The sequence below is a fragment of the Pituophis catenifer genome, unplaced genomic scaffold, assembly GCF_029215685.1.
Source record: "Pituophis catenifer annectens isolate HBS135680 unplaced genomic scaffold, rPitCat1.0.hap2 SCAF_2, whole genome shotgun sequence".
Taxonomy (NCBI): Eukaryota; Metazoa; Chordata; class Lepidosauria; order Squamata; family Colubridae; genus Pituophis; species Pituophis catenifer.
Genome location: NW_027256882.1, coordinates 157953461 through 157980159, shown reverse-complemented (window position 1 = coordinate 157980159; position 26699 = coordinate 157953461). Strand labels below are relative to the sequence as shown.

At 40.7% G+C, this 26699-nt stretch overlaps 1 protein-coding gene across 2 annotated transcripts; it reads left to right on the top strand.

The window, feature by feature from the left end:
* Nucleotides 1-7430: 7430 nt before the first annotated feature.
* Nucleotides 7431-23331, top strand: TMBIM6 (transmembrane BAX inhibitor motif containing 6). 2 transcript variants are annotated; one of them, XM_070937870.1, is made up of 10 exons: nt 7431-7531; nt 16460-16560; nt 17177-17285; nt 18140-18260; nt 18844-18892; nt 19161-19258; nt 19363-19442; nt 20042-20142; nt 20634-20706; nt 21857-23331. In XM_070937870.1, exons 2-10 carry the CDS (start codon nt 16505-16507, stop codon nt 21878-21880), a joined length of 711 nt encoding a protein of 236 aa, XP_070793971.1. In that variant the 5' UTR covers nt 7431-7531; nt 16460-16504; the 3' UTR covers nt 21881-23331. The 2 variants fall into 2 exon arrangements, with proteins under 2 accessions (XP_070793971.1, XP_070793970.1); XM_070937869.1 differs by lacking the exon at nt 21857-23331 and having other exon boundaries at nt 20634-20736.
* Nucleotides 23332-26699: the final 3368 nt, after the last annotated feature.

Below are 26699 nucleotides of genomic sequence, written 5' to 3'. Positions count from 1 at the left end.
CCTTGGGGTGCTAAATTTTTACTAGGACTTGCTCTTAACTGACCAACATTATTAGATGTCAATGCTGAGCTCCCTGTTGTAAAAATCTGTACCTGCTAACTTCTGCAGATAAAGATTCTGTGCAAAGATTAGCCAAGGAGTATAGCTTCAATTATTATTTAAGTTTTGGTTTTGATTCAGATGTTTGTATAATTTGAAAATTAACCATTACCATGGCAAATTACCTGGGAAAAGCTACTTTTAGAGGATCTTTTGAATATGAAAAACAAGCTTCCAAATTATTCGTATCAAATTTAACTATGCCTTTTCCCTACAAGCTGGACAAAAATATTTTGCTATTCAATTCTAATAATACAATACACACAGACAGATAATAGAATAACTATAAAGCTAATGTTTATTAAACCTATTAAAATAAATCTATTAAATTCTATTGATTTAAACTAAACTAATATCTAATCATAATAGTAATCATATTCTTTAAAATGATATCTACAAGACAATGATTTTAAAATGCAATATATCTAAGTAGCAAAAAACATCCTATGATCAGAAAATAGATATTGCTGGCCTGGTTAACATTTCTTGTCAATTAGATTGAGATCTTATACAACATCGCTCAGAAATGGTTTCTTTGTAAAACTGGGAGGTCAGGCTTAAGCTGATTTATACAGTAACCTTGAAAGTAAGAGATGGATAAGGGTGCTAGGAATAAGCAGTGAAGAAAGATGTTTGATGGTTCACCATTTCAAGGGCCTGAAAGGCATCATTCCTCTAAGACAACCAAATAATATAACAGTGGGACAAAATAAATGTCCTCTGCTTAGGGACTTCTGTCTGCATGAGATACACTGTAGATACTCAAAGTATTACTTTCACAAATAGGAAATATTAGAACTCTAACAAATTTTAATCAGTTATTCCACACCCATTATAAGTTACCTCAAAAGAGCTTTTGACTGTTTATAACCCATTAAGGATAAGTGGAAAAGAGATAACACATTCAATTGTCATTTCTTGCATACGTAAGGTTTATATTCATCATCTACCATGAAAGGAATAACTTTCTACTATTGAAATAGGAGATTTTGCTGAATATAAAAAAGATGAAGAGGTTAAAAACATTCTAAAATAAGATATTCTGTAATTACTTTGTCTAGATGAGGGAACCAATGGATATGAAAGGCTCTGTGATGATGGCAAATGGAATCTGTCATCCCAAGAATTTTAAGCCAGAGCACATCCTCTCAACTAAATTCTTGAGGTGGGGGGGTAGATTAGAGAAGTCTGAAGTTCCACTTTCAACTAGGAAATAGGGAACTGAAAAGATGTGTTGGGAGTAAAGCTCTGGATTCTTATCCAAGTATATCTTCTACTACTCAGAATGACTGGTTTAAGTAACAGTAATCTCAGCTGAAGAATCCTAGAGCTACCGTAGTATCAGAAGAATAACCTGGAATGGTTGATTACTATATGTTACTAAATGCCAAGGAGCTAGTTTATCTAGAAGATCACCCAAAATTAATTTACTTCACAACTTTAAGCAAATCTTAATACAGACTCACAAAGTCAGAGCTGAGTATTTTCTATTAAATTATTTAACAAAGGTAGTTCTAATGAGTACAGAGATGTACCCAAGTTGAAAAACTGTTTTATCAACAGCAAATGTGTGCTTTATGCAATACACAGTTGAGAAAGGCTAAGATTAGATCATCTTTAAATTAAATATTAAAGATTAGTTCATAATTGTTTCCAAACATTGTCTCATTGACTGAGGCAATCCAGATTATCCCCATGTTTCATTATGTCACATTACGAAAAGAAACAGGGGAGTTCCAAATCAGGAAAAGGGTTGGTGGTAGCAGAAATATAAGAAAGATCTTAAATTATTTAAAGCAGGTCAGCACAACATCTGACAAGCAGCTTTGTGCAATCCAACAATGTTTTTTTTTAAGTAGCAAATTTAGAGCATCCATTGCCTTCATGTCCAGCACTTCTGCCCCATTCCATTACCTGCAGAAGAGCTGCTCAGCATTCCAGGTATTTCTCTGTGGCCCATAAGGATTTTTAATTTATCATTGTGGCCCTGGATGACAGGTTGTTGCCACATGTAACACCTGCACATCTAAACTCAATCCTGGCTTGTTTGTCCGGCATGGAATCAAATCATTAATTCTTTCATCACTAATCAACCTAGAACTATTAATAAAATGGTATGTTCTATATTGATTTTCTCTCACTCTCTTTCAAATTGCACTCAGTCTTTCTTTCCTGATTTAGCTAGGCTCCTCAAAGTTTCTTATCTCAAATTTTGCATGTGTTTTATTCCCTTAGAATGAAGAGGACTCAAGGGCTGATTCATTCTTTATGCTGATTAAACTCATCTATCCTGGTATGAACACTAGTAGAAAAAAACAACAGAAAGCTGCCTTCTCCAATTTGGCACCCTGCAAGTATTTTGGGCTTTTTTTTTTGCATTGCTAAGAGAAGTGCTAGATGTTGCCGTGCCAACAGAACGACTCTCTGTGGGCACGCAATGCCGTTGCCCCAGCTCCACTCCACTATGCATGGGCGCACGCCTCCCGCCAGCCAGCTGGTCTTCGGGTCTCTGCAGCGCATATGCAGGGACCGGGGCACAAGTGGGGGGCTGTACGCGCCTGCGGTGGGCGGGTGCATGAGGGGGCACATGTGCATGCGGAGGGCTGCATGCATGTGGGAGACCGCACATACATGTCAGCATGTGTACGTATGTTGGCGTATGTGCGTGTTCATGCGCACATACACACCTTTCAGTTTGGGCACGCGCACGCGTGCAGTTTGGGCACTTGGTATCTAAAAGGTTTGCCATCACTACCCTGCAGGGGTGGGTTCTAAAATTTTTTACTACCGGTTCTGTGGGCGTGGCTTATTTTGTGGGCGTGGCTTGATGGTCATGTGACAATTCTTTAGGATTTAGCAGAGGTACTGGTCTACCAGGCTTTTAACTGCTTGCAGAGCTGTACTGGTCTACTCATTTGTTTTTGCAAGCACTGGTCTACCAGCACACTGCCTTTTAACACTGATCAGCTGTAGGGCGGCCCTTTGAAGCCCCAGGGCAAGAGTTTAAACAGCTTTTTTCCTTCTAGCAGACCAGCTGGGACTCAGGAGGCAGCAATAGATTGGGGGTGGGGCCAAATAAAATAATGTGGGGGGGGCAAGGGGGAGCAGAACTGGTTCGGTGATGTCATATTGTCACCACTACCGGCTCGGCGGAACCGGGAGGAACCCACCACTGCCTATATGTATATAAGGCACAGATCTCTACTTCATAGATGGTACAAACACACTTGGTTATATAAAAATTGAGCTTGTCTCTGGAGACATGGCTGAAGCAGAACTTTTAATAATTCACATATTATTTATCATTGTGACATATTCTGGCTGTAAGCAGGAAATTATAGTAATTCTAAAGATATGCACATCCATTATAAATTCAGCTGTTGTTACAATGTATGTATGAGTAATAATATTTTTTAAAAAACTTGTATCCCATTTAAGTCTTAACAACACTGGGCTGCTCACAGAGAAATTACAATAAAACCAATAAAAGATAAAGATAAAAGATGGCAGGTGTGATAACGCAAGGGATCTCACTATCCTTCGTCGAACACTGGGTGAAAACCCTGGTTTTTACGCCTCTCCTAAGCAACAACAGAAAGAGAGTCATCCAGATCTTGAGGGAAACCTTGTTCGAAAAGGCAGGGGCTGCTATAGAAAAGGTGTGCTCCTGGGGCCCTTATATATGCCATTCTTTAATCAAAGGAATCCGGAGCCCCCAACCCTGCAGAATCAAATTGGCCAGGGAGATGTTATGGGAAACAGGCAAGTAACCTGGCCCTATGCCATGTAGGGCTTTATAGATAACAATCAGCATCTTGAATTGCACCTGGAAACAAACTGGTGCAGCTTGTGAAGCAGATGGATTACATAGGCATGCCCATTACTGCTTTCACTGCTGCATTCTAGACCGGTTAAAGATTCAAGGACAGCACTAAATAAACCATGTTGCAATGGTCAAGCCACAAGGTGACTAGGGCATAAGTGACAGTCTAACTCACAGGTGTCAAACTCGATTGCATCATGTAACATATTGTGATGTATCATGACGGGTTTTTGCCTTTGTGGAGCTGGGGTGGGCGTGGCCTGCACATGATGCATCCGGACCGTGGACCACCAGTTTGACAAACCTGGTCTAACTCATCTAGGAAAGGGTGCAAATGATGCACCAGATGGAATTGTGGAAAGGCCACAGCTGACACCTGTTCTAATAGGAGCTGCAAGTCCAAGAAGATCCCTAGACCCTACCAATTCTGAAGGGGGAAGTGTTACCTCATCCAACATCAGAGATGGAATATCCCAAAATCTAGGCAGTCCCAAAACCCACAATGATCCGACCTGGGTAGGACTGAATCATAGACCCTTCCTCCCCATTAAAAACTTGTACAGCCTCTAGGCACTGAAACAGAACCTTGATAACCTCACTTGGCTGGAGCAGAATTAAAAGTTATAATTGGGTTTTATCAGCAAACAGATGGTACTGAATTCCAAACTGGTGGACCAAATCACCCAGCAGTTTCATATAGATGTTGTAAACGAAGGAAAAAGAGAGTAGAATTCTACAGTACTCCACACAGGAAGAGCCTAGCTCTAGGGAGTGATCTCCCTCTTCCCAACTAACACCAACTGGAACTGGCCTCACATGAAATAAGAGAACCACTATAAAAACAATGCCCCTCAATCTCCATCTCACAAAGCCAGTTCAGAAAGATATTATGACTGATAGTACTGAAGCTGCCGAGAGATCAAGAAGATAATAAAAAATATTATTTATCATTATTTACACACGCATATAGTAAATAAAGCTCATTTATTGTGAGCAGAAATGTTCACAATCCAGAATTTGATCTAGAAAACCAGATCATCTATATCCACACTAAATCAAATTACACTGATTTTAGACTTAATCTTTGCTACTTGAAAATGAATTCCCTTGAGTTCAGTGATATATAGTCTAGAGTAAATGTGATTAGAGCTGCTGCAGCTTTTCTAATTTACATTCAAGCTGAATTATTAATATGAATATTAATATGGTTTCTGAATATAACAGTCACGCTACCACTCTTTCATAATTTTTCCAGGCTAAATATATAACATTCCTCTAGCCTTTCCCTGTGGGAGATGGGCATGACGTCACTTACTACTTCTATTGTCCCCCACCAAAGATATTGCAATTTTTTGAAATCTTTCTAACCAAAACACCTCAGCCAAATGAGGCTCAGGAGTAGGAATGTATGGCCCTTCCTCCTTATTATCCCACATGCAAGAATCAAAGCATTTTAGAGCTGGAAAAAGCCATTTAAGTCAGAAAGCCCAAGTTTAGGAATCCAAATTAAAACATGCTCAACAGTTGGCTGTGTCATTTCAAATGAGGAGCCTGCCACAAGCTTCAACTATCCAACTATTTTTCAGTTTTTCCTAATTTTCAACAGCCATGTTCTGCAGAATAGAATGATAGATCTTAGCCTTCTGTGTGATCCACCTTTAGTATTTAATCTCAGTGGTGAAATCCTGCCGGTTCTGTCCGGTTTGCGCGAGCTGGTAGCACCGGTGGCGAGTGATTCGGCGAACCGGTAGCGGCGGCAGCACGAGGCTCCGCCCACCCACCTGGACATCATTACTTTCTGGTTTTAACCTTCTGCGCATGCACAGAGGGTCAAAAATCAGACATGATGATGGCGCACGCACTTCCGAACCGGTAGGGAAGGTAAGCAGATTTCACCCCTGCTTAATCTTCTTTGAAGATAATAGATTGAAAATGAAACTGTAATGTCTATTTATTTTCACAATTAGGTACTGATTGTGGTATAACTAAAAGTATTATGGCTGTAGATGTAATATTATTAGTATTACACCGGGGATTACAGTATCCCATGTGTGCTATTCAATCAGAGAATAGAGCTGGAATGGACCTTGGAAGTCTTCTAATCCCAACCCCCTGCTCAAGAAGGAGACCCTATAAATATCATTTCAGACAAGTGGCTGTCCGGTCTCTTCTTAAAAACCTCCAGTGATGGAGCACCCATGACTTCTGGAGGCAAGCAGTTCCACTGGTTAATGGTTCACCTCACTGACAGGAAATTTCTCCTTAATTCCATATTCTCTCCTTGATTAGTTTCCGTTTCTTGTTTTGCCTTCTAGTGCTTTGAAAAATAAGTTGATTCCCCCCCCTCTTCTTTGTGGCAGCCCCTCAAATACTGGAATATTGCTTTCATGTCACATTGAGTTAATTGTTGCAGAGCACCATGTTATAGCTTTTCGGAAGTGCTTGAAAGGAAATGCAATGCAAGTAATCCTCAATTTACGATCACAACTGAGCCCAAAATTGCTAAGTGAGAAATTTGTTAAGTGAATTTTGCCTCATTTTACGACTCTTCTCGCCACATTTGTTAAGTGAATCAATGCAATTCTTAAATTAGTAACCCGGTTATTGAGTGAATCTGGTTTCCCCATTGACTTTGCTTGTCAGAAGGTGGCGAAAGGGGATCACATGATTCTAGGACACTGCAACCGTCATAAACGTGAGTCAGCAATCAAGCCTCCGAATGTAAATCACATGATCCTGGGGAATGCTTCAATGGTCATAAGTGAGAAAAATGGTCATAAGTCACTTTTTTTCCAGTGCCAGTGTCACTTCGAACAGTCACTAAATGAACAGTTGTAAATCAAGGACTATCTGCACTGTAGATTTTGCTTTCAAAAAGTCCATTGTCCAGCTGTGTGAGGAGAGCCACAGAAAAATCATTACAGTAATAGATTGCCTGGCAATGCACGTTGCCTGCAATGAGAGGCTTCTACCAGCAGGCTGCGCTCCAGGCTTGGATGCTTCAGGAAAAAAATAAACCTCCTCCCGCACCCAGCAGAGTCCACTCCTTCTAATGGCGCTGCGTGGCAGCCGGCGCTCTCTATGTTGCACTCCTTCCGCTAGGGGTCGCACGCCGCTTCTAGGTAAGGAAGGCTTACGACGAAAGGGCAATAAGTCTCCACCCGTCACGGGCGCCGCCTACAGGCTCGATAACAAGAAACCAATGAACGTCGCGAACGTACGTATCCGTCTGTCTGTGCGTCTGTGTGTATGTGTGCGATGGGCTTCCTTTCGTCCGGGATAAACCAATCGCAGCTGCTTGGGCGCGGCCGTGGGACCAATAGCAAGGCGAAGGAGCCACCTCCCGTGGGACCAATAGCAAGTGGGACCAATAGCAAGGCGAAGAAGTCCGCAGAACTCTTGGGGGGGGGAGGTGGGTTGGGGAAAACACCAATAGGAATCCGGGGCGGGACCTTAAGGCTGAAAGTGCCAATGGCAGGTGGGGAGGGGATAAAAGAGGCGGGGCGGAGGCGTTCGAGGCCAGAGACACGTACGGTTCGAACAGAACAGTAGCAGGAGCAGCAGCAGCTGTTGTAACCGTGACGGGACGGACGCCTTCTCTGCGGCGGGGTAAGAATACGGCCGGGGCCGCCTCTTTTTTTTGGTTTCCGTTCCTATAGCAACCCTGTGACCACCACCACCACCCCCTCCCCACACACCCCACCCACGCCGCTTCTTGCCTCCCTCCGAAAGGCGTCTTTTGTGGGGTTCCTCCGAAGGCGTCACCGTGCCCCTCCCCCCCCTTTGGACTTTCCTCTCCTCCCAACGAGGAGTTGTTGGGGAGGGAGGGGGGCGCGAGAGAAGCGGGTGAAGAAAAGGGACCGTTCCGGGGCTGTTTTCGTGCCTCCGGGCCATTCTTACGTCCGCGTTCTGAGCGATAACGTCATAGAAATTTCTAATCTCCCCCCCCTCACCACCAGTAGGGTCGGTGGGCGGGAGTTTCCTCGGTCTCGGAAAAGACAGCTGCCTCTGGGCTATTAGATCCCGGCCTCCGGGGGGAAAGAGGGGTTGGGGTGGGTGTTTCAAAGGCCCTCGGGTCTCTCCAGGGGCCGAGCAGTTCCGTGTCCCCGTCCCCCCAGGCCCTCGGGATACCCGTGGAATGGGAGGGAGGGTGGGCTGAAAAGAGCTTGGCTGCCTCTCGGCTGGCACCTAAAATGGTGTATCTGATGTGAGAGAGAGAGAGAGAGACGCCGAAGCGGAAAAAACGACGGCGGAAGGCAATAAGAACAATATATATAATATACGTGTGTGTGTGTGTGTGTGTGTGTATGTATATATATATATATACATACATATATACATACATACATATATATATATACACACACATATATATATATACATATATATATATACATACATATGTATATGTGTACATATATGTATATGTGTGTGTGTATATATATATATATATATACACATACATACATATATGTATACATATATACATATATTTGTTTTCGTAGATTTTCACGGATACAGGTATGCAAGTCTTGGCGTATTCGGGTCTTTTCCCGTGTAAGATTTTACACGGGAAAAGACCCGAATACGCCAAGACTCACTCACTCACTCACTCTCTCTCTCTCCTTCTCTCTCTCTCTCTCTCACACACACGCACACGCACACACACACGTACGTATGTATATGTGTGTGTGTGTGTGTATATATATATATATATATATGTATATATGTATATATATATATATATATATATATATATATATATATATATATATAAAACAATAAAATAATATATCACAATATATAATATGAGATAACTATAATATGATATAAAATAAAATAATATATCGTAATACTGTATATTCGGTTTGTGTGGCGTCGGTTTAAAAATAGACGTCGCCTGATCTCTTTCGGTTTCCCTTGGAAGATCTGTCGCTTATTCGGCTACGCGGGTTTCTTTTCTTTTCTTTTCTTTTTTCACCGCCGTGTCTAGCTTGAAGGAAGTATTTCGGGTGGGGGAGGGGAGGGGTGGGCCTTTTTTTCTTTTTCTTTTCCTTTTTTTGGCTATGTCTTGTTCGGAGTGGAGAAAAGCTTTCATTAAAGGAGAAGAATAATGGTCCTGCCTATCTGGAAGTATTTTTTTTTTTTTTTTGCGTTGGCGATTTGCCTTCCTGCTTCTGCTTCTGCTTCTGTCGTGGGGGAAATGGAAAACAGGTTTTATGCAAATGTGGGCTTGTGTGTTTTTTTTCAAAAAGGGGAAGAAGAAGCCCAGAGAGGAAACCAGTAAAGGTGTTTCTGGGTCTTCAGTGCATCCTAAATTCCCCTCTCTTTATTCAATATATGGGGCTTCACCATCTTCTAACTAGCGATATTTGCATCCTGGATTTTTGCTTCCACCAGAATGGGTTAAAATTAAAACTTCACACATCCTTCTTCAAGCAGAGAAAACAGCAGGGTATATAGTCACTGATGTGTGTTGGAGGCTGAGCCTCCCGGAAAATAATGATCCTGAATATTTTTTGATATAATTTTGGTTTTTCTTTTATGGAATAGAAGTTTAGCTGGAATTTTAAATATGTGCTATATAGTAGCAATGGTCCTCAACCTTGGAAGCTGGACATTAGCCAGAATCCTTAGCGATGGCCTTTGCTGACTGGGTAATTCTGGGGATTGAGAATCATACCTGATAGGTGCCCAAAAATAAGGTAGCTCTAGAGCAAATTCCTCCATGTAATGCCCTTCATGTTTTTTTAATAAACATTGATCACATTAGGTGATGTCTTCTAGTTACAAATGCATCTCAAAGTCATCTATTTGATGCATTTAGAGAATATTTGGAGTGAGTTAGACCTTGTATTTGTACTTTTATTTGTGAAGGGAATGTTCTGAAACAAATGAATTCTGTAATGTGCACTAAAAGGCATAGGCAAACAAAGGAGAATCAATACTAGGTTGGAAGATCCATGTTAGGTAGATATAAACCACAATGTCTGTTGGGAAATCTGAACAATATAGGCAGAAATAACCTCCTTATATTTCTGTTAGGAAACATACTATGTTGTGAAAGATACATCTGTGGACATTTTAGTTGTTTTTCGAGTAAATAAATTTATTTATTTATGCTGCTTTATGTGTGAATTGTTATAACATTTTAAGAGTACCATTGGCATGTTTCTTGAATTTCAGTTATTTCATGAGTTGTCATCAAGTTGGATACTAAATTAGATAATCTTCCACACGCTTTGGGAGAGTCAGATTCTTGCATTCTGCTTTGGATAGTATTTTCCAAAGACAACCTGTTGTTTGACCACTAGTCTGAGCCAAGAAAAACTCAACTGAAATGATGTGAGATTTATCTGATATAGTATTTATAAGGAGGGCACAGACAACTGCTCAGTAGAGTTGGCTTTTGATGAAAAATTGAATTTTTAAAGGTAAATAATTTGCTACACAGGGATTAAAAGAGTCAGGATGAACTTTTTACCTTTAGTGTTTCTCCCAGCAGAGTCTGCACAGGTAAACCGGCAAAACTATAGCCATTACCACACACTGAAGCTTAATTTTTTTTGTATGTGTACATGTGAGATTGATAGACATTCTCAAAAAAGTTGGGGCTTCAATCTTGGTGCTGTAACTGCCATTTGACTATTTTGACATTCCTCCACCCAGCATACATGTGACATTTGGTGTGAACCTTTTGGAGGTGGGACATAGGATCAGATGAGTTTTTCAGTTTTTCTTTGTAAATGACTAGTCATAGGAGTTTCCTATGATATGTCTCCTGGCTAGTTCAACAGACTCCTGTGGCAACAAGATGACTAGCAATACATGGCTTCAAAGCTAATTGGCTGGCTTTCTGATGTCATAGTGTTGGAGGAATGTATAAGGTCATGGTTCATTGTGTGACATTTCTCTCTTGCAATTTGGTGCTGTGAGGATTGGTCTGCTTTTTACAGGAGAGGCTATAAATGGGGGACGACCTCCTTCCTGCCACCATCCTCTTCTCCGTTATTTGATAGCTAGTAAGTTCCTATTTGTGGATAATAGTAATGGAATATGGAGGTGTTTGTAGAATTGTAATAGAAATTCAATCTGGCAGGTTGGGTGTGCTATGTATGGGTTTCATCAACCAAGGAATGTCAGCTGGTAGGTACTAGGAGGTGTCCCTTCCTGTCCTCTGGAACATTCTCCCCTCAGGACTGAGGATGACTTCAACTCTATTGACCTTTTCATAAGGCTTTGAGGACCTAGGTTTGTGCCTAGGCCGAGGCTAGGGCCTCAAGACTGTAAAGAGTCCCGTTTTCTGGTTATATTGATATCCAGGATGGTTTTTTCTCAACTGCCATATATATTTAATTTGTATTCTATTGTAATCGTTTTTACCTGTTTGATTATTCACTGCCCAGAGCCACTTGCTTGAGATGGCAGCCACAGAAATTGAATAAATAAATATTAGCTCTTGGTGATGAAAGTCATATATGTGGCTAAGTATTTCTGGTTATTTATTTAAAAAATCCTATGGGTTCCTCTCTCAAGAACAAACTGATCCTTAACCTAGATTACAGCCAAGCCTGTTTGCATTCCCTAGTGCAGTGTTTCCCAAACTTGGCTATTTTAAGATGCATGGACTTCAACTCCCAGAATTCCCCAGCCAGTATGCCTGGTTGAGGAATTCTGGGAGTTGAAGTCCATACATCTTCAAAGGGTCAAGTTTGGGAAACACTGCTCTAGTGGATTTCCTTTCCAGTTCTAGGGTTATATTAATAAGGTGTCTCTTTGGATGTATGTGGCTAAGGAAGAATTTCAGAATCAATATACATGTTGATTGTGTCCTGCTCTGGACTTGAAATGTAGGCTCTAATTGTTGCTTCACAGAACATTCTTTTTTTTTTTTTTTTATTGAAAAAGTTTTTCGAATACAAGTTTTTCCCCCTTTTCCTCCCTTCTTCCCTAACCCCCCCTCACCCCCCCCCCTGTGACTTCTTCTTCACAACAATAAACTAATTCATAATTAATTACATAATATTTTACCATGCCCTTACTCACTCCTCAAAATACTGACCCTTAGCATAGTGTTCTTATAACTCCGCTTTTCTCCGCTTTTCACAATCTACCCTTTTTCTCCTCCCCCAAACTTATAAAATATTATTATTATTACAACAACATGACCTTTACTTTTATATATATTAATTTAACATTTCAAAGCAGCCTTCTCCAAATTTAACATTTATTCAGTTCTATCCAATTCTTCCACTCCCCGAAATATATAACTTAAAAATCCTTTTTCTTAAACTAATCAATCACTAAACTAACCTATTTCAACCCAGTTTCCTGCAAGATTACCATGCACTACAATTCTAAATATAATCCACTGCCCACTCTGCTAAAATATACATATGTCTATATATACGTTCCATTTTATAAAAAAAAGAAAAGACAATAACTTTAAATGTATAATTCATTTAGTATCTTCTTTGATGTCTTTCCACTAGATTGTTAAATCCGTCATCCATAATAGGGTAACATAGTATCCTGGTGCAACAGTTTATTCAAAATCTTCAGTCATCTTCTGCCCCCATCAATAATGAATATCCTCATGTATATATAAAAGTAAAAACAACCACCCGAGTGACATTATAATTATATTCCATATAGTTGTAATTGTGGTTTTCATCAGGATTATAAATCCCCATCATCTTAGTGGGTAACAGCCAGATCTTCTGCATGCCCCAGCATGACTCTCTTGCCTTGTAACTCAAAATAGATATAATATATTTATCGGTAAAAGAAATCCAAAATAGATAGTTCAAATCCAACAGTGTAAGGCTCTTTCCACATCCCAAAATCACGGCATTGCAGAGATCTGCCACTTTCCTCAAGATAGTATTAAACAATAATTCGCCACCAATATCTTTTCACATATTCATTTATTTATTTTTTTTAAAATCCCTGGCTTCACTGTTGCTTGGTTTAGAAACTACTATTTCTACGAGATCTGTTTCTTTTCTTTTTCTTTTGCGGGTTGCATTTCCATCCAGATTTCCTTCCTACAAGTTGTGTATCAGCTGTTCGGTTGTCATTCTGCTTTGTAGATTGATCTTGTTGGTTTTGTTTTATTATCTCATATGTCTTATCCATCACTTGTATATCAACTAATTGATTTACGCACTTGTCTGTAGGTTGATAGTTCATCACATTAGAATCAGATGACACTGCTCTCAAATTTATAGACAGTCCAGCTGGGGTATCCAAAGAGTCCAAAGACAGTTTATCTACCACAGCCTCTGTAATTTGATGTTTTCCCTTTATTTCCAACTCCTTTTGCTTGTCCTGTGTTATGCCTAAAGATGTTAAGTTTATTTTTAAATTTTTTTGATAAAATTCTTCCGCTTTTTCGACAGAACATTCTTGATCAAACTGTGCTGCTAGATAATATGCACCTCATATTTGGGTGTACAGTGATGGTATGAGTTCTATTTTACACATTCTAATAACCTGGTGTTTATTAAGTATTGTCTTATAGTTTATTTTGGATTGTCCTTATCCAAGCAAGCTACCAACTAGCTCATAAATATTAGGATAAAGGGAATTATCATCCTAGGTTTATCATCCAAAAGATATGACTATGAGATTTTAAAGGCAAAAGAAAGATTGGGCAGGAGTAATGAGATCATGGTCATTCCTCAGAATATTTTAATAAGATTGTAGTTCTTCTGATTATACTTACACAAATAGGGATGTTTTTGGATACTACTGGGATTGCAAAAGCTAAATGTAAATATGAACTAGGAGCCTTTCCATTCAATCAACAGTTAACATTCTTTTTGCTGGACATGCCACCATCCTTCTGTATTCCTGAACTGTGTTCCTTCCCAATGGCAGTTTTTTGGTTTTCCTTCAAATTCAATCATCCACAGTCTTACAGCTTACCCAGGAGAATCAGTCCAAAAATTCTTTGTACTTGGTCAACATTCTAAAACTGACAAAACTCTTTTCTGTAGGCATGTTGCATAGAACTTCATATCTAAAATGCTAGTCTGTGATTCATAATTTTCACATTACTGGATCTGATGTTAATGCTGAAGGAAAAATATATTAATGTGAAGGAGGTGTACATGGCCTTTCACTTTCTCAGATTTCTTTGTGATCTGCAAAATAGTTGAAGCCGTCTTGTTTTTAAACAATGCAAATTAATTTTCATTATTTATATTGGAAGTTAATTTGCAAGATGGATGGATTTTGTAGAATGGGAAAAATTCAATTTAATTATAAGCATAATATATTCAATCAGAGCTGGTCAGTGCCTTGGGGAGCAGGACCAGAATTTTTTTAAACTCAGATGTAGATAACTAGTGCTACCATCTGTCATAAATGGAAGTAGAGATGTGCAGTATATCTTTAGTTGAAAACAGCCATTTTGAATGTTGCAAGCATGAAAAAAAAATCTCAGCTGTTTTGAGTGGCATCACATTTTGAGTGGGGCATGCTGAACATATTTCTACGTTGTGAAGTTGCAACCTTCAATGGCCATTTTAATTGCTCCAAGCATGAAATAAAACACGTGTTTCGAGAGTTTTATCTATGTGTGAAAGAAATAATATTCCATTTCAGGCACACCATAAATGGACTGCTGTCTGTGAACAAATGGTCTAAAATGTAATGTAAAAATTCTTTCCTATATTCTCTGTGGCTAAGTGGGCTCGGAGAACACTAATGAAAACCATTAGTTACTCCTGCTGTGGCTAAAGCTGCTGGAAAAGTATAAGGCTTTTTGAAACATAAAGGATGCTTATTAAGAGTAATCCCGAGCTTTATAGGTTCTCATTTTGCTCCTTACTTTTCAGATGTGTCAGTAGTGAGAAGTGCGAACTTATACTTTCTTCTGGAATAGTTTCAGCTTTATGCTTTGTTATGAAGAGGGTCTCCCTCCCATTGCAGAAATCTATATTTCAAAATGATTCCCTAGTCTTGGATCTTATCTAAGTTCTTCTTTGAATAGCTTTTGGCATCTGGAAGAACTGGGTGCTGGGCAGAAAATATTTCTTCCACTCTTGTGTGACCTATTTTGATGCCCTGATGGTTGAGTCATGTTACCTAATACAAGCACCTAATACCCAAATTACACACTGTGTAATTTTCAGGTTCAGCTTTCCAATTCAGGTTGTTCTTAAAGTGTGGCTTTTGATACCTCAAGACAGACTTCCTTTTTAGAGCTTTTCAGTGTGATCCCCCCCCACCATGTGTATGCCTCTGATAAATGAAGTAAATGTAGAGAAATATAAGAAGATAGAGATGTGAGTTTAATCTCTCACAAGATTAAAGGCATTTCCTTAACACTAGTGCACCTTGTTAGCAAATACAAACCTACAATGCAAACTTCTTGCCAAGCCGGATCTTCCTGCCTATCAGAAAATAAGTATTTAGTTGCTGGACTGGTTTCCACATAGCTATGGCCATTCTTTGCCATAAGGTTAGAGCAACTAGTTAAGAATAACCTTTGGATGGAGGAGGGTAGAAATGCTTGTATTGTTAAGTAAAATGCTCATGCTGCTCCCCTGAGTGAGTAAAATACCTGTGCATGTTGTTACAAAACAGAACAGTGGGGTGGAATCCCACCTCCTAGAGAATAATAACCCAACATATTGGCCTTGACTCTCAAGCTGGGAGGGCTGCCTTTCTCTAACTCCACCCCATCCTTTCCTGGGAAGATCATTAAGGAGGCTAATGCTCTTCCTTTCCAGCTGCTGAGTTGTGAAGCAAGGCTCCCAGGTGAGCACAATTCCTCAAGGAGGCTTTAACTAGCCTTGCAAGAGCCTGCAATAATTGCACCATATACACCAAGCCAGTTTGGGTGCCTGCCGAACCGTTGCAGTCTCTAGATTTTTCAGAGTAGGACAAAGAGGAAGAAGCTTGTGGGATACATATTGGACTAGCTGGTGAGTCTCAAGTAGAAAGAATAACTTTTTAGCAGTGGTGCATCAGGAGTTTACTTACTTAACCTGTGTCTTTTGGGTAAAATCTGAATTGCATATCTTATACTATAGCTGGAGATTGAATTGATGGAAACAGGAGACTACATGGAGAGAAGGATATAAAGTAGTCTGTGTAGAAATGTGTTTTCTGTAGGAGTATTCAGATGAAGCAAATGTATTTTTTCTTGGACCTGGAAAATCTGTTTTTTGCTTCTACATATCTTTAAGCTACTGCTTTAACTTCCCTGTTCCCTTATGTTGCTGTGCTTGGTTCCTTGGTAATGATAATAATTTGATTATTTGAAGTTCCTTTTACCCAGAGGAAAAAGAAAACCTAGGAATTCTGCAGAAGTGCCACCACAAAAGATGTAAATGGGGGGAGGGGGTTGATGTCATTTTAAAACTGCGCTATGGACTGAGGGTGCTGTTTAATGTGAATTAAACAAGCAGGTGGGAGGAGCTTGTCTATAAGAAGAAAAGTAGAGATTGAACACACCAGTTCTAAGGGGGAAAAATCTATTTAGGTCTTCTCCATTTAATGTGGCCTTCCTTTCCCTTTCTGCAGATTGTGTGTTTTGACATAGAGAATTGCACCTCACCAACTAGTGCTATGGATGTTTTCAACAGGAACATAAATTTTGATGCTCTCTTCAAGTTCTCCCACATGTGAGTACCTGTTGCCTGCTTAATCTTATTCTGAGACGATTCAATTTCTTTCTTGGATGTTTAGGAACAGAGATGTGAGGTTAGGTAGGCTCCATCACCCATGAAAGATGGTGAGAAGGCTGGCAGGACCTGGGTTGCTGGAGCCAGACCACCCCATTTTTTCTGTTTTCTTGAGAAAAGACTGTGGATTAAAACTGTCTTTGTTTTCCAAAGAGGGCAGAGCTATTCAAAATGGCTCTTGATTTAAATATGTTGTGCCGTAGCCTGTTGCCAGAATGATGTGCTGTGCAAGTCAGAACTGCATATCCTTGTATATTCGCACTGCATTTCTCTACGACCAGACCCCTCAGGTGTTTTTAACTGTCCTAAAAACCTTCATATCTTTGGGAAATACTTGGTCCCCTCTGGAAGCAGTATTTCAGCACTGGAGATTCTGAAGTAAGGGATTCTTAGTGATGGTGTCAAGAAAATGTAAGCTTTCTCTGAAGCAGGTTAGATACTATTGACTCTGTGTGGTTTGTGATATGGCTAGAAGCTAGCAAATGGTCAGTTTGGGAATGGCTGTGCTTCTAAGTATTGTGTAACAGAGCTTAATTTTCTTCCTTCATCCCTATAGTTCTGCATCAACTCAGCAGCACCTGAAGAAGGTGTATGCCAGCTTTGCATTATGTATGTTCCTAGCGGCGGCTGGTGCTTATCTCAATGTGGTAACTCAGCTGGTGCAGGTAAGAATTCTAAGGCATTTCTCTGGGACGATATATAAGCTGAAGGTCATCTTGGTTATTGAGGGCTAAATGCCAGCAGGAAGACTGCAAAACAGTACATTCCGGCTTGTGGAAATAAGCAGGAATGTATCCTTTTTTGTGGTTCTCTGCTGGTGCTCCATGGCTAGATGGCATATTCAGTGAAATTCTAAGCCTTTAAAACTTTCCACAAACATATCCCAACAAAAAGTCTCTAAATAAATACATGTTCTCAGAGGTCTTTGTTCCTGTTTGAAAGAGCTTTTTGTTTCTATTGTGAAACTCAAGTGAGAGGTGGGACTATAGATACACTGCTCAGAGTCCTGCCAGATTGAAAATTTTCTCATTATCAGAATCACTTGTTAATGTTTACATTTAAACTTAAGCCCTACAGTAGTTAATAAAGTTTAAATTCGGAGAACGGCGTTCTAGTTTCCATTTCCATATCTTTTTGCTAGACCTTTTTCTACATACCTATGTAGGATACGTACATAATCCTACTTGCAGAGCAGAATCGTTACAGATTTCACTGGTGCTTATAAAATTGTCGTAACAGAAAACTGATGAAAATCTAGCTGTGTATTTAAAATATTTAAGATTGAACGCATTCATAATTAAATTTAAAAATTGAACAGTGACAGAATTTCCCTTCCAAGAGACCGGCTATGCAAAATACTGATTCCTTGTTTCCTTTCAAAATCTGCATGGGAAAACGGTTCTGATGACCAGAATTTTCTTTAAAAGAGTGGGAGATGCAGCAAACGGGCTTAGGTTGAACTGGGTCTTTCTTCTGACCAGCCTGTGTTAATCTCTGTCTTTCCCACTTTGTTTTGCAGTTTGGACTGCTGACTGGCCTGGGAGCATTAGGCCTTATGATTTGGTTGATGGCCACACCCCACAGCCGAGAAACTGAAGAGAAACGTCTGGCTATCCTGGCAGGCTTTGCTTTCCTCACTGGTATGTGCGGGGCTGGAGAAGCGAGAACTGAGGGGAGTAGCAGCAGTTTAATACTCCACATGTGCAAATGTGGAATTACCATAAGCAAGAAAGACATTTTTAGCTGCTTTCTCTTGCTGGGGTAGTGGGAGCTATGCTGTGGGAGGAATGAAATGGTGCCATTAAGGCCATCAGAGGATCTGGCAGAATGGCAATGATTGATGGCGGAAGCACTGGGCAAAGTTTACTTCATGCATGAATGCAGCTGCCTAGTATCACATTACAGCAGAATGGCTCTTGTGTAATCCTGTGTCTGAAAAGGAAGCCAAATGGTTTTCCAGCCAAAAGGAAGAACGCAGCAAATAGAATAGAATGCTATAAAATGAGGGCTCCCTGCCTATCTGAAATGACATAGAGCACCTTATCACTTTCGGAATGTTTTTGTGTGGCATTTTGCCCCTCTTATGTCTTTTATGAAGGGAGTGCTTGTGTAATCCATAACTTATGTCTTTTAAATATATACATGTAATGAATTGGAAAGTATATATGTACATACGCATGAGCAAGAAACTTGTCTCTGAGGCTACATTCCTTCCTCTTCCAGGAGTCAACCTGGGTCCTCTGCTGGAGATGTGCATTGCCATCAACCCCAGGTAAGGGGAAACTCACCAGTTTGCTCTATCCTTTGCCACTTTTCACCTTGAAAGTGAGAACCAGATATCCTGCTCAGCAGTAATGATGGGGGCACACTGGGGCTGTTACTAAGCTCTTCCCATTGAAGCATCTAGATCCTTTCAGAGACTTAAAAGTCAAACCCTTTGAATATTTCTAAAGCAAATTCTGTTAATTCATAGCTCTTGAGTCCTTCCATCCATCCATCTCCTCCTTAGGCATTCATTCTTGTCCCTTCCCTCCCTACAGCATCATCCCAACTGCTTTCCTGGGCACAGCAGTGATCTTCAGCTGCTTCTCCCTGAGTGCTCTCTTTGCTAAGCGCCGTGCCTACCTGTATCTAGGGGGTAAGCAGCTGCTGCAGCAGCAACCACTGCCCACTTACTTTCGAAGAGGTCGGGTTCATTTTGATTGGCCGTTTTTGCTCATCGTGATTCTGCTCCTTTTTCAGGTGTCCTTTTCTCTGGCCTGTTCTTGATGCTGCTGTTCTCCCTGATCAACATTTTCTTGGGCTCAACTTGGCTTTTCACGGTGAGTGGCTGCCGTTTTCCTGATCTTGTCAGCTTGAAAGTTGATAGCAGCCCAAGCCCCTGTAGCAAACCTGCCTTTTTGGAACATAGAACTGGCAACTGGCCTACTGGGAGCAGCTGTTCAGATGTGCCCAGCTTCCCTTTTCTTTTAGCTTATTATTGTACGAGCAAGATGTGCTGCATTAGAATAACAGATTTGGGGCTTTATACAGATTGCAGTATTTTGCATTACATTCTGTAATGATGGCTGCAGATGAGTACCGTAATTATCAGACATCTTATTATACAGACACCTCCGGCATTGGAAAGCAACCTTCTGTGAGCTTTAGGTATTCTGAGGGTTCCCCCCCCCCCCCCGCCAGTGTTGGATGCAGTGTTTAGGTACACAAAATAATAACTAGAAAGTTATTGTCAGAAATGAAAATGGAATTAATGCTGACATTGTGAACAATGAATTCATTTAATTCATGAAGAGATCCGGCTCTGTATATATTGAAGCCGGGAGTTAACACAGAACCACTTCAGGTTTCTCAGTAGGTTGCAGGGCCAGGCTGTGCCATTGGAATGATTTTGTCTAATTGGCTTTCTTTCTTCCTCCAGGCTAATCTCTACATTGGACTTATGGTTATGTGTGGCTTTGTGCTGTTTGACACTCAGCTCATCATTGAGAAGGCTGAGAATGGAGACAAGGACTATATCTGGTGAGTGTGTTGGCGACAAGCCTAGGGCTATGTAAGAGTTGGAGAGGAAGGAGCTGCCACATACGATAAGGATTTTCAAGTGAGGAAACTAAACAGGAGATGCAGAAGAGCTTCTTCTCCATTGGGTTCAAAATAAAAGAGACTTCGCTTGGAGGAAAGCAGGGAGGTTAAAAGCTTTATGGTGGAAAAAGCCAGAGTTAAATATGGAAGCAAGATTTCAGATGAACTCTGGCAGTAGAAGATGGTACACAAATAGTTGATTATGAATAAAACAATAGAGCAGAGAAGAGGCTCTGGCAAAGCCTCCCATTTGTAATTTTAGGGCACAGGTGTCAAACTTGATCACTTCATGTGATGTATTGCAGGGTTTTTTGCTTTTCCAGAGCCGGGGTGGGCATGGCCTGTGTGTGATGCATCCGGCCCATGGGCCGCCAGTTTGACACCCGTTTTAGGGTATAACTTGATGTACAACACCTTTCTCTTTGTGCCAGGCACTGCGTGGATCTTTTCCTGGACTTCGTTAACATCTTCCGGGAGCTCATGGTCATCTTGGGCATGAATGAGGTAGGTCTGCACGCACGGGGCTGTCTCTGATGCATATCCATTAAGTGGCCAAGTGCACCATCTCCCACAAAGGCAAGCAAGAAGCCATGATTACAGAGTTCCAGCGTAGGGTGTTTCCATTGAGAGGCAGATGCTTTGGGAGAGAAACTTTCTTCTACTTGGCAAAAGCAGGTGGCTTCTTACCTTGACTTTTCTAAACGGAAAGCCCTACTTCCTACCTAGAATGCCCCCATTTCTTTTCAGCACATAATCTTTTTTTACTGCACATTAATAGGACTATTATAGTAAGTGCATTTAGCTGTTGCCTCCTCTCGTAGGCATATGTATCAAATATAAGCCCAAAAGGAAAGGGGAAGCTTTACAAAAATGGGGAGGACTTTTTAAAAATAATAAATATATATAAAACATAAGATATAAAATTGTTTAGAAAAAATAGAGAGCTGAATAAAAGATTGAAGAGTAAGTAATCAAAGATGAATCAAAGGTAAGCTTGATCCATACGCATAATGAGCCATGCAGGAAGTGAAAAACAGAGTAAAGGGATGAAGATTTATTAAGAGTAGGGAATGAAGATGGAGGGATGGAGGCATAGGAAGGCTTGGTTTCATGCAAAGTGGTAAGAGGGAAAAGATGGAATTGGCACATTATCAATGTGAAATTAACCTCCCTTGACAGCTGGGCCATTCTAGAAACAGGCACTACCTTTGACTCCCTGGCAAGTTTCAAAGTCCATCTTCCGAACTGAAGCTACAGCCTTTCCCCGTCCTAGCTGCAGGCTTCATTGCTTGCTCATTCAGCAAGGAAGAACTATTTGCAAGTTGCACTTTCATACTATTTTCAGGATGGCACACTAAAATTTTTTTTGCAAGAATTAAGGGAGAGCGGGTGAGAACTTCTAAGTCTAGCTGTGATATAGGTGAGCAAATACCATTCATTACAAAACGTTCTCTAGCAATTAGGATGGCCTTGATTCATCACATCTTTCGTCCAAGTGATCACCGATTTCTCCAGGGGTCTGCAGAATTGGGTGTATATGGTTGCATCAGCATTCTAACCTAGAACAGAGCAAATATCTCTTTAACTGGCATGGGATCCTGATCAATGCGTCCAGGAGCTCAGAGCACTGACAGTGATTTTTGTTTCCTTTCAGAACAAGAAGAAAAAAGAAAAATAAAGCGAAACCAGATGCCTGCGTGGAGATTCCTGTTTCTTACCCCCCTTTGCCTCTTTCTTGCTTCCATCCAACTTGATCTTCATTAAAGGTGCCCCCTGTTCTTCTGTGTGAATGAGAAGCATCTGTGACATTTTCATACTTTGTGGAAATTGGATTTTTTTTCCCTTGTTTTTTTTTTTGAGCCTCTTGAAAAAGCTAACTGGCTGATCCTAATGCTGGAACCTGGCTTTGCCCCACTTCTACATAAACACATATCCCACTTCACTCTTCTGACTATCAGAGGCTGAGTTCATATCTGTATTATTGGTAATGACATGGCAGTTTTCACTTGAGGGGGGTAGCATAAGTCCCTTCCATTTTTCTATTCACCTCCGATCACATTCAAATTGCAGTGAGAGCAGAGCAGGGGAGAACTTGCCTCTTGCTGGTGCCGGTGATACTCTGAAATTGTTTTGAAACATTTGCCTGATAATAAGGCTGACTTGTCTGCAGGGGTTTTAAAGAGATGGATGTTGCTCAAGTTCCTTCCTCTAGGATGGGTGGAGGGGAGAGGGTGGGAAGAAAGATGCAAGGCTATAAAACTAGTTGCAGATTGAAAAACTCCTGTTGGAGATCTTCTATGATCTGATCCATCGTGCTAACTTCACCACCCTCATTTTGCCACTGGTTAGCAAAAACTAACTTGTGCAGGTGAGAAATTTTGTCTGGCACTCATCTCAGTTTTTAGCAACTGCTGACAGGTTTTTATTTGTTTGTGTGTTTGTCTTTAGATAGGTGTCAGTGTGGTAAGGTCTGGTCTGGTTTAATTGCATTCCTGATATTTAATTATTTGAGTTCGCTTAGGAGGAGGATGAACCCAGCACCTTGAACTATTAATGGGACTGAGTAGCCTTGGTCAGCAAGATGTCAGGGTGACATGGGGCTGCCTCTTCCCTTTTAACATCTGGGAATGAATCCTACCGCAAATGGGTTGGAGGGAATTGGCTGGATATTGTATAACGGGAATAGTATTCCTACATCCTGGAGAAACTGGGATCGGTGTACACTTGGTATTAAAAATGGCTCCCTCTCTTACATGCCCGTTAAGCTTTCCTTGCAGCTAACCAGATGTTTCTCCTGCTCTTCTTGGCATCTGAAGCCAGGCTCCAGTTTTGCTTGCTTGAGAAAACAAATTTTTTTTACGTCCTCCGTTCTTCATCCCTCCTTCCCCCTTGGAATAGTGCCAAGAACTAAACTGCAAGAATCTACTTCATAGAGACCTTGTCTAACAGGGTTTAATAGAGTAAACTCTGTCGCTCTTTGGATGGCCAGCCCTGGCTGCATTCTTTAGCCGCCTACTGTGAAGAGACAGGGTTTTTGAACAAAAAAACAACGGTGTTTTGATTCAAATAAAATTTACATTGTCTTGCTTTGTATGGGAAAAATATTAAAATAAAAATCCTCAAACTTTACCATGTATCCGTTTTACTTTCACCAAGACTGTTGCAAACAGCTTCTAGTTGCTTGCAAATTATGGTAGTGAATTTCGTGTCCTCAGGAAAACTCTTCAACTTCTTTGAGTTCACAGTGAGATTGTGTGTAGTTTTTGTGCTCAAATAGAGCTGGGTCCCCAAGGAAGTTAGGCATTTTGGATTCAGGTTTGCCTCTTGGTACCTGATGATGGAGAATGTCCAGAACACGTGGGCCCTCCCACATTGCCTGTATGCTTACTGTTTACTGCCAAGACCTGCAACCTGTTTCTGCATCCTGTATGACTGAATATAATAGCTACTTCAGGCCAAGGTAGCACAGGTTTGGTGATGGGGATTTTAGAAAGAGGCTGCCATGAAATCCATATAAACAAGCAAACACAATGGGGATACCTTTTTATGGACACTTCTCATCTTGCAGAATACTTATGCTGAAAATGCCAAACTCTGCTATATCATTAATGGTGACAGCCAAAAGCTTGAGACTCCCAATGAAGACTTGACTCTACCTGGCAATTTCTTAAGTTTTTTATGATATACTCTGGGATTCTCCTTCTGGTTCTTGAGGTTATCGTTAGGCCACTAGTGGGGAACCTTCTGATTTCTAAAATTGTCTTAATTTCAGTGAGTAAACCTGGATCCAACTCATTGACCTATCTCTGTCGAGGCCTCTGACTATAACTGCATCCCTTCAAATGGGTAGTGTAGAGGGAAATGGGAATGGTCTTGAGGCAGGAGGAAGAGCTGCTACCAAGATAATAGATCAAAGAAGACCAAGTCCAGGGGAGAAATGTAACCTGGGTAAACATCTCAGACAAGCCTCTTCCTAGTTCTCACAAAGAGGGAGGGGAAAACAAGTTTGAAAGCTGCTGTTAATAGCTTTATTTTTAGTCCACCCATCTCATTAAGAGGCAACTCTGGACAGCTTTCAACATTTTATAATAAAAGCTGCACTGGCCTACATGATTTTGGTTTCCTAATGCGGTCTACTTTGAAGTGGCTAGCAGGTAGCTACATCTCAGTAATGGATACAAAGCATGCTAGAAACCTGACAGATAAAGCTGAGCACTGCGACCAAGTCCAATATTGGGTCTTTCTTATTGGATGGGTAATTGCAGAACAAGACCCATTTTACAAATTTTCTTGCCACAGTTAAGGGAATCGGTTTTCCCCATTGACTTTGCTCGTTGGAAGGTCACAAAAGCATGACTTTGGGACACAGCAACGGTCGTAAGTATGAACCAGTTGCCAAGCGTCTGAATTTTGATCACATGAGCATGAGGATGCTGCAAAGGCGGTACCTGTGAAAAATGTCAAGTCAATTTTTTCATTGCCGTTGTAACTTTGAACGGTCACTAAATGAATTATTGTAAGTCGAGGACTACCTGTATTGAAGATAGAAAAATGAATAATTATGGGTGTCAAGAGGGCTTGAGAGCCAGTTATTTCTTTGTGGCAATTTTCTGGTTTCTTGCCACTCGCACCAAATGGAGGTGGTGTAGGGAAGCAAGAAATGGATTCCGAGTTCCTTGGCATACGTAATAGCTACCTCAGCCCCCAAGTCAGTGTGAATGGACAGCCATGACATTTTCCCAAACCTTTTAAAAACAAAGCTAACCCAAATCCTTCCATCCACTATTACAAGCAAGGCAGGGAGAGGCTTGCCTGAGGTTGCCCTGACCACGTTGCTACCCACTTATATTTGTGCATAGTACTCAAATGAGCTTATTAATGGTATTGTTCCCTCTTGGGCACAGCAAGCAGAAGCCTGGTGCTGTTTTCTGCAGGGTAGCTAGCCACAAGGAGCTGAATTATTTTCTTACGTTGCCCTTCATCTTTTCAAGGCTAAATTTTTCCACTCTTTCAATTGTTTGCTCTAAGATGTGATTGCCTCTTGTCTAGAAAGTTTTCATCGTAACCTCTTTCCAGGTTGTTTTCCAGTTCCTGCCCTTTGCGTGTTAATAATGAAAAGCATGTCTAGCAAAATTAAATATTTTAGAGGCTTTCAGCATCCCATCCAGAACCTACCAAGGAGCCAGGCAATAAAATCAGATGTGATGTAATGGAGGACAAGAGTGCAGGTCTCCATCCCCCTCTCCCAATTTTCCCCTCAGAGTCCTGCTCTGCTCAAACCTCACTGCTATTAATGCTGTTGATGAAATGGTCTCCAAAGGAAACCAACCTGCTTGCAACCTTGGTCACCAAGCTGGCATTTACTGGATGGTGATGCAAGGGCTGTGCAATGCAACAATGCTATTTACACTTTAGATCACTAGGCGGTGCCAAGGATCTGCGGAAAACGAGAGCCACTGAAGCAGGAAAAAAAAATGGCCTTTTGCCACTCTGACAATAATGCCATTGATTGAGCCAAGCTTTTTGATGCCTTCATTGGAAGCTTAAGCTTTTGTAGGACTCCTGTTGAGTCCCTGGATGTAAGCCAAGCTTTCTTCTATTCCCCTTCCAGTGCAACCTGCCTTCTGCAAACTTAAGCTAATTACAAACTCTGATCTAGGGCAAATGTCAACATCTCTGCAATTAGCCTAGGTCTGTAGGAAGCCGGTGGCTCAAGTACTTTAAATAGGCAGGTTGCCTATTTCTATCCATGCCCATGACTCTACAGAGAACGCCGCACCTCAACAGTAAAACATACAACCTACATAGAGAAGATTCTGGATTCAATTCCTAGCATTTCCAAGTATGCCAAGAAAAAATGTTTTCAGAAATCTGGGAAATCCCCAGCTAATTTAGTAATGTGAAACCTGAATACAAGATAGGTTCCCGTTTCCATCCTGTTGGGAAAATCCTAGTTCCTTCTCTTTAAGGCATAGCTGTTTCATTTCTGATTTGGATTCAACCGTCACTGAGGAATGTAAGGGAAGTTAAGCTCACACTGTGTAAATATGACTGTGACAAAAGCTAACGTTTTGAGTGGATACTATTCTCTTGAATTATACAACTAGTACATGGAATCTGACAGGTGGTTAATGCAAATGGATCCCTGCCTTTTTTTTCTATGGCCAAAAAATATTTCCAATGCTGCTGATAACTGCAACATTGGGAAGATAAATGTATGGCCTTTTCGACTCAATGGATTGAAGACCTGACTGCATTTGCCACTTATGAGCAGACGTTGTTTGGACAAGCCCAATGAAATACGGAACTCATTTATACAAAACACAGGTGAAAATGAGTTATTTAAGATAAATTAGAAATACCTATGCATCTGAATCACATTCACATTAGATAAGTATATATAAAATTGTGTTAATAGGTTGACTGCTTTGTTGTATTTTTTCACTTTTTTAAAGCACTCCATGCATTGTTTTTCTTCCACAATGTATGCATTTGTA